General features: G+C 40.8%; 1 protein-coding gene across 2 annotated transcripts; it reads left to right on the forward strand.

The window, feature by feature from the left end:
- Positions 1-1919: 1919 nt before the first annotated feature.
- thpo (thrombopoietin) lies at positions 1920-13650 on the forward strand. 2 transcript variants are annotated; one of them, XM_062525087.1, is made up of 6 exons: positions 1920-1955; positions 2928-3128; positions 3369-3499; positions 3968-4057; positions 4179-4367; positions 8885-13650. In XM_062525087.1, the coding sequence occupies exons 2-6, from the start codon at positions 3116-3118 to the stop codon at positions 9014-9016; spliced, it is 555 nt and encodes a 184-aa protein (XP_062381071.1). In that variant the 5' UTR covers positions 1920-1955; positions 2928-3115; the 3' UTR covers positions 9017-13650. The 2 variants fall into 2 exon arrangements, with proteins under 2 accessions (XP_062381071.1, XP_062381063.1); XM_062525079.1 differs by lacking the exon at positions 1920-1955 and adding an exon at positions 3763-3852 and having other exon boundaries at positions 2488-3128.
- The last annotated feature ends 9 nt before the right edge of the window (positions 13651-13659 follow it).

The following is a 13659-nucleotide window of genomic DNA, read 5'->3' on the forward strand; positions in this document are numbered from 1 at the left end:
TCTGTACTGCTACATTATCTCGAAGAATTCCATGTACGAATCAAACCAGTTTATCTGTCAAACACACCAATAAGAGGTTGTTAAAATGCTAATTAAAGTTTAATTAGGTTTGTGTGGGCCTACAGCAGCTACAGGTGTATTTCCCAAGCTCCAGGAAAACCAGTCTACAAATGATTTCATTCAGTAAGCTGCCACAGGCACTCATTCTTCTAAGCTGCACTACAGAAGGATTCATATGTGATCAGTGCCTTGATACACAAACTGAAATCATGTAATGCTGAACTAAAGTGACAGACAGTGGTCAGACAATTATGCTTCATCCATGCTGCTGGCGTGTCATATGGTGGAAGGAAGGAGCTCATCACCTTTCTTAAACAACTGCCTCGACAGCCCTGTGGCAGTGGAACTGGGTGCTCTGGAGCCAGGAGCACTAGCATACTGACCCAATTCACTTTCTCTTCCATCCTGAAACTTCCCCAGTGTTTTCTAAATTAGCCTGTTTTTCTTTGACCACGTGGACTGCCTTGTTGCCTCAATTTTCAGCTAATGCCACGATTAAGCACAGACCATTTGCCACTGTGACTTGCCCTTTCACCCTCCCCTGGGACCAAAATGGAAATAGGCCTTGGGGCTTTGTGTGCTGCTGCCATTACTGTTTTCATGTATGGTGCAGTGTAGTGTCTTAAAATGAGATGGTCTAATAACATCAATTCAAAATCAATAAATCAGGGCATAAGAGGCCTGTACACTAATGAAGTCAACAGCATTGCTGTTTAGCTGCCAAAACAAACTGGTATATCAGATGCCAGGCACAAGCTTCCCCTAACATTTGTATAGGTCATATGTCAGATGAAACTTTATGTCACTAACTATATAAAGGTCGACTGAATAAAAATCACCCTGTCTATTCACAGGATAACCGTGATTTACTCTAAAGTGTAGTAGCCCTACTGTAGCTGCCCTATACTTCAATTCTGACATGAATTCATGCAAGCAGCATCAGATAAATATCACCGTAGACGAGACTCATAGAGGTCCTTGAGGGGGGGTCTACATTATGCAGCCTACATTCGTCTGCAAAGTTTGTTGTAACTGGACGAAAACGATACAATCATTCTTCTCCCTATTTAGCTCTAACAATAGACAGTCAGTTGAAATACTGGCGCAGGCTCGAATCCCCGCGTGAACATCATGATGCCCTTGAGCAAACACGATAAGTAAGATGACCAAGTGCGCATCCCTATGACATAAAATGTAGGCTATAAGATGATAACACTTGTCTTACATTCACCCGACAGAGAGAAACTCGTGCTCGTTAAGTCTCTGAAAGATGTGCGGTGGAGAAACAGGTTGTACATTTCTCATCGCTACTCACATTTTTCCTACTCCGGCTTTGGATTCCTAAATGGTTCAGATCTCCTCAAAAAGCCAATAATCCGACCGTCACCTACGATGATCCATTTAGCGAGAATGATGCATTAATTATTTCCAAAAAATCATACAATCTGCGAGTAACGGCCGAGAACTTTAACGCTGCTTGTGACTGTACTGAGTCCTACAAACAGGTTACTCCGTTCAGCTTAATTGTTGAATCTTTGACGCCCTGTTGCTGATGACTCGGCGTAGCAAAATCTATATTCACGGAAACCAAAAAGTTCACAACAATGCAACGAATGCTTAACTGATTAAAAAACAACATGCTACCAGCAGTCCATCCAGCTGCAACATTCCTTCGTAAGGCATGCTGCTTTTTCTCTGAAATAATTAACCGAATAGATGCTGCCCGTAGCTCGAGTGGCGGCTGGGCAACGATTCTGTGATGCAATGCGGGTTCCGTCACAGCCTTAGTTCTTCGCTCACTCAGCTCCCCGCAGAAACTCCAGACGCGCTTGATCTCTCCAACATGCGGTGGCGCATTTTGTCACAATTAAATCTCGCGACCTTCGGAAGAACAAGTATGTAGCCTAAGTGGACGCATGATATGATCACACAACGCTGCGATTCCTTTTATTTTCTAACGTAGTCTTCAAATGCAGTTTCGGCTCGTTTTATTATTATTATTATTATTGTTTTTATTATAGGCTACTATTACAGCTAGTAGGCAAACTTATCTGTATCAATATTGACGGTGCTTGCTGCTCACACGATCTGCAAATATGGGCTTGTTTGTCGACGTTACGTCCTTACATCCTTATTTATTCAAGCATGTTAGGGGCAAGATGTCCATGCTTTAGAGATGATCACATTGCATGCCTTGCAGTGACCTCAACATATTGCTTTATCCAACGAATGTGATCACCCAGTTGTAGCCTAATTTTCCACTTAACATAGGCTTGCGAATTGTGCTCACCTTGGCTGCCATAGTCCAGTGAAACTGATTGGCCTACTCGCCAACGAATCCAAAAGCCTAGGCCTACAACAGGTGTCTGGGGAAATATAGTCTATTCTAGTAATCTTCGAGAAAATCTTGGGCTATCGGTAGGCTATGCCTAATTTGTATGCTAGTGTCAACCAAAAATAAGGGTTTTTTTCTGATAGTAGGCCTATGGCATGGTTTAGAGAAACTGCAGGCTTGGACCTAAATTGGATAGTTAGTGAGCAAGGTCTATTCTAAGTCAAATACAATGTCAATGGTTTAGGCACTTCCTGTAAATATTTACTCAGTTGAAGTCCGTAGGCTACAGATCGCATCGTCGACGAAAGTGAAACGCGCCCTTTAATCAAGGCCTTTAGTTAAAAAAAAAAAAAAACACTTAAACCTTATCTTGCATGTTAGCACTGATACATTACTCTCTTCAAACCACCCTCTTTCCTCCGGGGCATTGAGAAGCAACATCACAAAACGTCGACATGAGTGGTCACATCTTCTTGCATTGTTCTAAATGTAGGCTATGATCTGATTGTCAGTGGAATGCTGTTTTGTTTAGAGGGGAGGAGTTTCGGGACTTCAAGAATTACCCTGGGAAAGTGCGAATTCGAGCTGAACAGCTATTACAGTTGTAATCAAAATGACAGTCAAGAGGCAAGATATTTCGCGGAAAGGATTTATACAATACACGCATGCTTGAACAGATTTAATGGAACCCAATCGCTCGCTTCATGCAGCGAGGGGGGTATGGCTGTAAGCAGTGAGTATTACATGTTGTAATCAATAGTATAGCCTAATCAATTAACATTTATCAGGATTGAATTATTAGGATGTAATTTAGAGATAATTTAGGTAGATGCTTTGTCAGACAGAACAGACTCGTAGACCAATTATGATATAGGCTACGCATTTTCAGGAAAAAAGTTTAGAAACACTTGTCTGTCGAAGTTGTTCATACATAGAAGAGTACACGTTAGTAACAGCACGTGTTCACCGTTAGGAGTCCTACTCCTGTTGCTGTTCTGGGTAGCATCAACAGTGTGTGACAGTCACATCAAGCCAAGCGAGTTTCTCTGCAATGAGGTGGAAAGACAAAGACTGAACCAAGCTGAGAACTTGTGCAAAGTAATGGTGAGAATTTCAGCTCTTTTTTTCTCTAGTTGTAACCATTAAATCCAAAACAATCCAAAACATTTCCAAATCATGTGAAGGTGGGGCAACTTCTTGAAGAATAGCCATGTGATCGATTCCATGTGTTTTGAGGCAATTGTAATGATTGTAATTTAACTTGAATTAATTCTCCAGAAAATATATATTGTCCAATCGGTAATAATACATTTCATTTGTGTATTGCTTTTCAAAACATTCAAAGACGCTTTACAGTTTTCACATAGGTAATTAACAATGGACAAGGGACACAGTTACATAAACAGAGAAAAAAAAAACACAGGTACATGGACAAAGCAGAGTACACATCTAGAGAGGTGGGCTTAATGACAAGAGAAAAGCTGGGAAAGGAATGTATATAAACATGTTATGTCTTATTTGTAATACATGTCCATTCTTTCGAGTCTTTTGATATTTGTCTCTCCCACACAGGATAATTGCAGTGACCTTACTCAGCCTCTCTCTTCTCAAATTCGGTTGCCTGACACCAAGATACATAAAAAGACGTGGGAGAAGATTCACGTAAGTCAGTCTGCCAGTATTTTGTGTTTTTAATATTCCACGATTGCTTAATTTATGTCATTATGCTGTTAGTAGGCCATATTTAAAGACACTGACCACTGTGTCTCTGTGCGGTCTACAGTTTAAGGACAGAATGGCTGAAGTCCTGCAGTCGCTGCGTAATCTGGTGCAGGATGTGGAGGCTGCCAGGGAGCGCATGCAATCTGGCTGTGGTTCCTCCCTACTAGAGAGATTGGAACATAACGCCAGGAACTACCAGGGTATTCTGACTCATCCCAGCGTCGCTGATGAGGTAGAACGACTACATCCTGTAAGTCCACTGGCAGGCATACCACATAAACATTTATTGACACTGACGCCACCTAGACCAGGCGTCATGAGCACAAACTTTCTTAATGTGGTCATAAAGAAAAGTGTACTATAGTTTTAGTAGCTGTAATGCTTAATTTGCACGAAATTCCACCATTTCCCCAAAATAGTACAGAAATGGGCACATACCCAAAGTATAATGACCACGTGTTTGACCTCAAGCAACTTCCTTCTTCAGGAACATGCTAAACAGATAAGCGTACTTGACAAGTGAGACAGAACAGAGTATGACATGCTTGGTCAAGAATGAAAAATGCTTCTCTTTTCTCATTGTTATTTCGTCATTTCATAGAGCCATTCTATGATTCACTCCACCTGATGAGGGTCTAACGGCCGAAAGCTAGCAATCAGTAAAGCTTTTTTGCACAAAGACTTGAAGTGTGTGGATTCTTCTTTAAAATATAGAGCCACTCTATCAAATAAACCGCTCACAAAAAGTAAGGAAACTTGACTTTGGCCCATTATATCTCCACTTTAATAATACCAATCACTAAAGTGTTTTATGTCATTTTCATCGTTTATTAGTCACCTTTACAATGAGGTACAGCTTGTAAGCATTGTGCTCCCATGGAATGAGCAACACAAGCAAACGTGTAAGTAGTGCCAACGAAAAATGTGCCAAAATGGCCTGTTATGCTGTTGGAATTCACCTTTGTTACTTCATTGACGATTGCACTCTCCCATAGAAATGAGGAAAACAAAGCATGTTAGGCATACATTCGTTCATTTTATACTCAGTGTCAGGGTCCTCAGTAGCGTGTAGAGGATCCATATGTAGCCACAACAGCTTGGCACCTTCTTCTCATGCTGGTCACCAACCTGGCTACATCCTGCTGTGGGATGGCATTCCATTCCTCGATAAGGATCTGTTAAGTCAGCCAACCTGGTTCTGTTGGTGACTCTGGCACGTACAGCACGCCCAAGCTGATCCCACAAGTGTTCAATTGGGTTGAGGTCTGGACTCACGTCACGGCAGGCCATTCTATCCTCTCCACTCCCACATTCTGGAGGTACTCTCTGATGATCCCAGCTCTATGGGGGCGAGCGTTGTCATCCTGGAGGATGGCATTTTGTCCCATATTCTGGAGATATGGAATTGCCACTGGCTCCAGAATCTCATCTGGGTATCTAAACTCACCTGGTAGCACTTGAAGCCCAAAACGAGATGTCTGGCAGCAGAACCCTATTACTGGCCATTTTGGCACATTTTTGGTTGGCACTACTCAGACATTTGGCTGTATTGCTCATTGTAAAGGTGGCAAATCGACGATAAAAATGATATGAGACACTTTACTAGTTGGTATTACTAAAGGGGAGATATTATGGGCCAAAGTCAAGTTTCCTTACTTTTTGTGAGCAGTATTACAACTTTTTATTTGTCAGTCAGGGCTGAAATTGTTTTTGTGTCCCAGGGCAGCTCATTCAAGAAAAACAACATAAAATAAATGTGAGAAGTATAACACCAGTGGATACACATGAAACATTTCCACAAATTACATAAACAGTAAACACACGTGAGAAGACAGAAAACACACAAGAGAGAAGACAAAGCATACATGTCTCACAAGATGACAGGAACATAAAAACAAGGTCATGAAGACTTGTAACCTCGAATAAATATTGCTTTGGGTTTTAATTTGGAAGAAGCTGATAGTCTTTGTGTAAAACATGTGAGGAGTCAGTGGACATGTTTCTGGGCAGCCTGAGCATGCTCTAGATAGATAGATAGATAGATAGATAGATAGATAGATAGATAGATAGATATTTTATTGATCCCCAAGGGGAAATTCAAGAAATTAAGCTCTATGAGCTTCCTGAAAGGGGTATGCTACAGGTAGTCTGATAATCTTTGAACAAATTCTAATTTGATTATAAAATATTGTTTTATTTGTAACTGATAGTCAAATCAAGTTTATTTATATAGTGCATTTCATACACAGAGGTCATTCAGTGTGCTTTATGTAAACAAAAAACAAACAGTAAAAGTAGATAAAAGCATAGATGGGCAAAGAGTAATTATAATAATAACTAGAAATGCAATTCCAAGGAATTACCAGTGCATGAAAATGCAAAAAAATGTAGATATGGCTACTAAGGTGTAGCTAGGGTAAACATGGTGGTTGCATAGTTTAAAGAGAGTTGATAGTGTTAAGGTAGACATTTTAAAGCTTAAACATTCCTGTTCTAACTTAAAGGGATATTCCGCCATTTGTGGAAATACGCTCATTTTCCACCTTCCCTCGAGCAAAACAATCGATATTTACCTTGTTCCCGTTCATCCAGCCATTCTGTGAGTCTGGCGATACAACTTTTAGCTTCAGCCTAGCATAGATCATTGAATCGGATTAGACCATTAGCTTCTCGCCTGCTAGCTTCATGTTTAAAAGTGACTAATATTTCTGGTAATTTTCCCATTTAAAACGTGTGTCCTCTCAAGTTAGAAAGTGCAATAAGACCAACTGAAAATGAACCCTGCCGTTTTTCTAGGCTGATTTGACATGGAACTACATTCTCATCTGGCGTAATAATCAAGGCAACTTGCAGCTACTGGCACTACTACTGCTTGATGTCTATGGGGACTATTTTCAGATGCTGCGTACGATATCTCTGCGCCTATGGTACGTTTGCAAGTTGCCTTGATTATTACGCCAGATGAGAGTGTAGTTCCATGTCAAATCAGCCTAGAAAAACGCCAGGTTTCATTTTCAGTTGGTCTTATTGCACTTTCTAACTTGAGAGGAGACACGTTTTAAATGGGAAAATTATCAGAAATCTTAGTCACTTTTAAACATGAAGCTAGCAGGCGAGAAGCTAATGGTCTAATCCGATTCAGTGATCTATGCTAGGCTGAAGCTAAAAGTTGTATCGCCAGACTCACAGAATGGCTGGATGAACGGGAACAAGGTAAATATCGATTGTTTTGCTCGAGGGGAGGTGGAAAATGAGCGTATTTCCAAAAATGGCGGAATATCCCTTTAACTAATAATTTCTAACAGGGATTCTACAATGTTAACTATGCTAACAATGCTAACCAGGTTGATAAGTTAACTTAGCTGATGATTTCTAGCAGTAATGCTAAAAATGCTAACTATGCTAACATTGCTAACTATGTTAACAATGCTAACCACGTTGATTAGCTAACTTAGCTAATCATTTTAGCAGTTGTGCTAAAAATGCTAACTATGCTAACAATGCTAACTATGCTAACAATGCTAACCAGGTTGATTAGCTAACTTAGCTAATCATTTTTAGCAGTTATGCTAAAAATGCTAACTATGCTAACAATGTTAACTATGCTAACCATGCTAACAATGCTAACTTGCTAGTGAGGACTTTTATTTTGAAACAGTAGTTGCTAGGGTATCCATGGTGCCCACTATCAGGAATAAAGAAGTTACTGTAGTATAATCATGTTGGTTGCTATGGAAACTGCCAAAAACGCTTAATTTTAATGGTTGCTATGTTGGTTGCTAGGTACATGGAGGTTTCATTTAGTTGACTGGAGGCATAGTTGATGATAACTGACAGTTGGAATGGTTGAACAGTTAAATAGTTGAGTAGTTTCAGTGGGTAAATGATTTAATAGTGTATTATTGCAGTGAGGACTTTTATTTTGAAACAGTTGTGGACAGAGGAAATAGTTAACAGGATATGTAGTCTTCACAGAGAGATTGTATGCTTAAAGCCTGAGAGAGAGAGGGCTGCTGCAGGTGGGGCTGGCCACCTGGCATAAGATTCTAATTGCTCAACGACCCGATTGTGATGTCATAGAGGCCAATGTTAAGTCTATGGGGAAATTTTAATAGTTTTTATTTAATAGTTCAAAAAGTATAAAAGTTACAAAGTTGAAAAGTCATAGCAACCCGATCCATTAGAATACCTACGTTACAAAGTTTGAATGAAGTTGCTAAGTTAAACGGTTGAAGAGAAATTGCGGTTAGAAAAAGCTGTCAGCGGAATAATAATAATAAGAAGTCTAGGAAGAACAGTACAGTGCATTTTCATGCACTGTAATAATAATAGGCTACTCAGCCATGCTGTGCTACAATAGAGCATGATACTCTGAATCCCTGTTCTAAAAAATAAAGAAATGATTTGGCTACTAGCTCCAAAGGATCTCAATCTATGGAGAAGATAAACACACTGTTCTTTGTGAGGGGTCCATGAGAGATTTTAGTCATTACACCCAAATATGTGTTGGTTGGGACTTGATTGATTTCTGGATTGTGAATCTACTGGGGGCAGTTGACAATTAGTGGGCTTTTCACAGTGTTAATAATGAGAGTGTTTTTATCACACCACTCAACTACCAATCCACGTTGGCCTGGTACAGTGTAGAATCATCATGTTTGTTAAACAGAAAAAGCTTATTAAGAAACTTTAATCTTGCCTGTCCTCTCAGATCTTTCAACACTCATTCTTTCTCTGGGTGTGGCTGTGTATATGTTTTTATTTCAGGGGGAGATGAGCAGACCACCCATAATCCAAAAGTCCTCTTCTGACCTCAAGCAGATCCTGAGATATTTTGACAACTTATTAAAAGGCAAATTGGAATGGCTCATGACGGAACTAGACGTTGGTTGTCACTGATTGAACTGTGGAACAGGAAAGAAGTGACAAAAGTTTTAGTTTTGGGGAACTGCTTTACCGTGGGAAGGACTCATGTTATGGAATTACTGCTCCCTCTAACGGTCAGACTTTGAACTACACTGACAGAGCACAGCATACAGTATGACACAGTGTAGACATTGGCAACAGTGAGCTAGTCATTTGTTTCAAATCTTAAATGTATCATGTTGTAGAAATCACAGCTGTACTATCATTTGTAAATGAGTGACGCTAAGGGACATGGATCATAACCACTCCTACAATATTACACTCCTCCAGGACCAAAGGTAGAGGATGATGCAGTGCCTACATATTTCCTGGTTGTTGTTGTTTTTTATTATTATTTTACCTTTATGATGTTAATATGTTATTTTTTATTGTATTCAACTGATATTTTGAGTACAGGTGAAAAAAGAAGGGAATGACAATATCCAAGATTGTGAAAGAATCGACTTATGCTGAGGTCTGCTGATATTTCTCCTGTAGCTAACAAAAGGATCATCACATAGTCCAAAATCAAAAAGTGTCTTTGTTATATTCAGCCAATGCACAGTACAGTATGTCTCTTAGTCTTCAATGTCAGTTTTGTGGAAATTATGTAAGCCTACGCATGTGAGCCATCAAGCTTTAAGGAAATCCTAAACCTGACCGTATACACTATGCAGTAAGCATTCTGGGCTCTGTGTTTTGTGAATGATGTAATCATTGTGAGTGTAGCATCTAGTAATTCTGAATGAGACCTAATGTAAAAAAATGGTGAATGCGCCTTTTAGGAAATGTGAATCTGAGTTTTTATAGTGTGCTTTCCCCTGTTTCTCCTGTCTTTGTGTCACCTTTGCTCTTTGTGCATGTTTACATCCTTGCCGGTGTCTAAATAGTTCTTTGTGTGTACCCAATAAACAGCAGGGATGACTTATGCCTGACAAGACAGGAGAATGTCTGAAAGACATATTCTAAGCTTGCTAGACAGCAAAATCAAGGCCCCTGGACCTGCTGGCTAGGCGAGGGACTATACTGTGGACGTGACTGCAGTGGGTTGGCGGCTGTGGTGGATATGTATATGGGAGCTGAATGTCCCATCCCAGGTCAAGCAGCAGTGGGCCCTGGGCCTTCCCTGCATTTCGGTGAAGAGGAAAGATAGTTTGTGCTGCTTCGGCATTGATGCATTAGATGGCTTAGGTGGCTGGGTCCTGCCGGTGCAGCTCGCTCAAAGAGCTGACACCAAGCAAAGATCGCCTTCTCCACCAGCCATGGACTCTGGCAGGGACTACATGACGAGTGCAAGGAGAAGCAGCTGCTGGTGCCTCTCTACCTGCAACTCCTAATTGGTCCATGGCTTGGCAGGGGCCAGTCATTTTGTCTTAGAAGGACGCTCCCGCTTATTCAGGCCAGATTCTACTGCCCCCTCTGCCAGTAGGATACATGTTGACTAAGTGTGATGCATGGACAGATAACATGGGGCCCTATTCTCATATCCAAGCAAGGGAACCATTATGTCTTTGTGACGATAGACTACAAGGAGTGGCACTAGTGCTTCCCCCACAAATGACCCCCTGATCAGCAAGATGTTCATCTGTTTTGATGCACCTAAGGAACTGCTGTGTTTGGCAAGGTCTAGCAACTGGATGTGAAAAACCTTCAGGCAGGCTCTACCACTTCACCCATATAGAGAAGACTGGACGAGCATTTGGCTATCCATGGTGTTCAAGTGTGAGACCGAGGATGATACAGAAGCCAATGGATGGGTCTGTGCCAGCTGACTAGGCAGTCAGTGAGTATGGCGGGAGTTCACCAGTGGACGAGGCGGTGGCAGCTGAGCTGATTTCAGACTGCCTGAAACCTGTTTTGGTCTCTGCACTGACTCCGCATTTGGTCTGGACCTGAGTTTGTTTGGACCAATGGTTCACTGATGTTTGCAAATGTGAACGCAGTCTACCATACCCGGGTGCAGACAAGGGTCTGCTAGAAAACTGTGGTCTGGTAGCCTAGCGAGCTAGACCCACGTTGAGATTTAGGGTCTAGAAACTCACCATAGCAGGGCTCAATCAGAGGGGTGGGATAAACAGTTGTCTTTCAAATTCCTCTCCACGCAGGATCCGTAACGGTCGCAACTTCTGGTCTCATGTCAGCCATCATTATGTTAAGCCCGCCCACCCACTCTATACACGATGTGATTGGTTCGGTGATTGCTCCGAAGTCAAACGGAGAGTTGCTAGACTACCCCGGCAGCAAATGAGATTTGCTGTCGCTAGGAGCGTCTACATTTCTAGGCTAGTAAGATTCCTGACGCGACGAGACCGACGAGTTGCAGTGGTGTGAATTAGAAGTGGCACGTATTGCAGGCCGTCGCAAGCCGTCGCAGAGCATTCAACATGTTTAGTCGCAGTTGCAAGGTTTTAGAACGTCGTGGCTCGTCTCATTGGGAATCTTTGGTCTGAACCCTACTTTAGAACTCCTGTTTTTGCACCCTTGCCAAGTGATATTGGTAAATAGAAGTTAGTGTTTATGACATAAATGGACCCAAGTCTGCAATGTTAATGTCCAGCTAGGCCAGGGCTAGGGGGAGTAATCGCCTTCTGGTAGGCCTACAGTCCAGTTACAGTTTTTGCCTATGGCTTACCCACTAAAATCAAATGCTTACACCAAAGCCTCAATACCTAAACTTCTTGTATTATACTTTACACACAGTGTAACCATAGCTTAAACACATTCTCTGCTTTGCACATTGTTTGCAATTCTGCAAAACACTTTTTGCGAAACACTACACACGTTTCGTACAGACACTTTGTGCAAAAACAAAATCCCCTGGTATCATTGGGAAAATACCTTGTTCAAAATGCAAAACTCATCTGGCAATTGTAGGCACTTACATACAGCCTTGAAAACACTTGCACAGAAAACAGAACACCAATCGGTCTGAACCTTAACACTACAAATAGGCCTCCAGTAAGCCATTTTGAGAGCTTTGCAAGCATGGAGACAATTCATATATCAAAAGTTGTATACCTGCCCCCTTACAGCCCCTTTCTGAATGCAATTGAGGAAATAGTTCTGCATGGCGGTGGAAAGTAAATGATTGCCAACCACACGCCTGCATACCTCTTCTGCAGGCAATGTGGCAAGAGGCATACGTGGAGACATTGGGAATAAATCCCCCCCATTGTATGTGTGTGTGTGTGTGTGTGTGTGTGATATTGCAGAAATTCTACTTTTGAGTTTTTACAGAAGGTCTGAGAAAATGACCAAATAAAATACAAAAATAGAAACACAAAGACGGCAGTGTTTTATATAAAGTGCATCAGTGTTTTACTGGTGATATGTAGGGTAATTCAAATGGTGCTTGTGTGTTTAGGTTTTTTTTGCAAGAATTTCGTTTTTAAAAAGGAGTTATGTTTTGATTGCAGTGTTTCATTTTGGCATAGATGTGAGTTGTTTATCCCCAAGTGCTCTGTGTTATGTAGCTGTGTGTAGAGTTTTGAAATAATGAGCCAAATTCTGCAAAATGTGTGTAAGCAATAGGCAAACACTGTAAATGGACCCAGTGTGAAGGCAACCTTGGAATAGATTTCAAGATTTTACTGATAACATTTAAGACACTTCATGGACACTTCATGAACTGTATATTACTGTATGTCTTTGTGCCTTTTGCACCTGCATGGAGCCTATCGAGATCCTCGGGTAGAGCCCACTTACAAAAAAAAGTGGACAGAGCATCAGTGCCATGAGGGTCTGAAATGATCTGCCTAAGGGAATCTGGTTAACAGAGTGACTAAATTGAAGTCCCTTATTTTTTTTTCTTGACTTTACATTTTCTTTGATCTGTCTTTAATTTCATAAAATAGAATTTGTATGCACTTCCTAGGCTATTGATTACAGTTTTTCTCAGTTGTTACCACACATTTTCTGAAAACATGCCTCATACTCTCAGAACTCTACACACAAATCCAAAACAACACAATGGGCAAAACCCTGCCATTCTCCTGCAAAATGACACTTGTACAATGTAAATGTAAACAATGTAATTTCTCCTCAAATGCTCTTTTGTTCTCAAGAGACACACACAAACCATTATATATCAAGACATTTATAAGGACCAGTTGAACACTGATGTGCTCAGTGTAAAACACTCCCCGTCCTCCTCCTCTTACTCTCACTCCTCTGCCTCTGCCTCTGCCTCTGCCTGTACTACTACTGTATACTGAAGCTGTGATTGATCATTGTAAAACTGTGTGACAGGTGTTTGCCCATGTGATGAGTCAGTGTGCATGGTAGGGCAGTTAGCTTTAGAATTTGAATGGCAGTGTGTTCCTTGAGAGAACAAGACATTTTCTTCATGAAAATTGTGTCAAATGCAGAGAATTGTGTGTAGTGTTTTGAAAACAGTGTGTTTTAGAACGGCAATTTGAGTGTAAAGCAGAAATTGTGCTTATAGTTCAGCAGAATCGGTTCAGGAGGTTGGTGCATGAGCTACATATTATTGGAATTGTGTCTCAAGTACCAGAAATTGTGTGTAAACAATTGAAAAAAAACTAATTCTATTGTTTGTTTTATTATGTTATATTTGTTAATAACTTTGTAACATGATTTTTTTTTAATTAATAAAGATGCTCTATAAATACTAATAC

This window comes from Sardina pilchardus, chromosome 2, assembly GCF_963854185.1.
Source record: "Sardina pilchardus chromosome 2, fSarPil1.1, whole genome shotgun sequence".
Taxonomy (NCBI): domain Eukaryota; kingdom Metazoa; phylum Chordata; class Actinopteri; order Clupeiformes; family Clupeidae; genus Sardina; species Sardina pilchardus.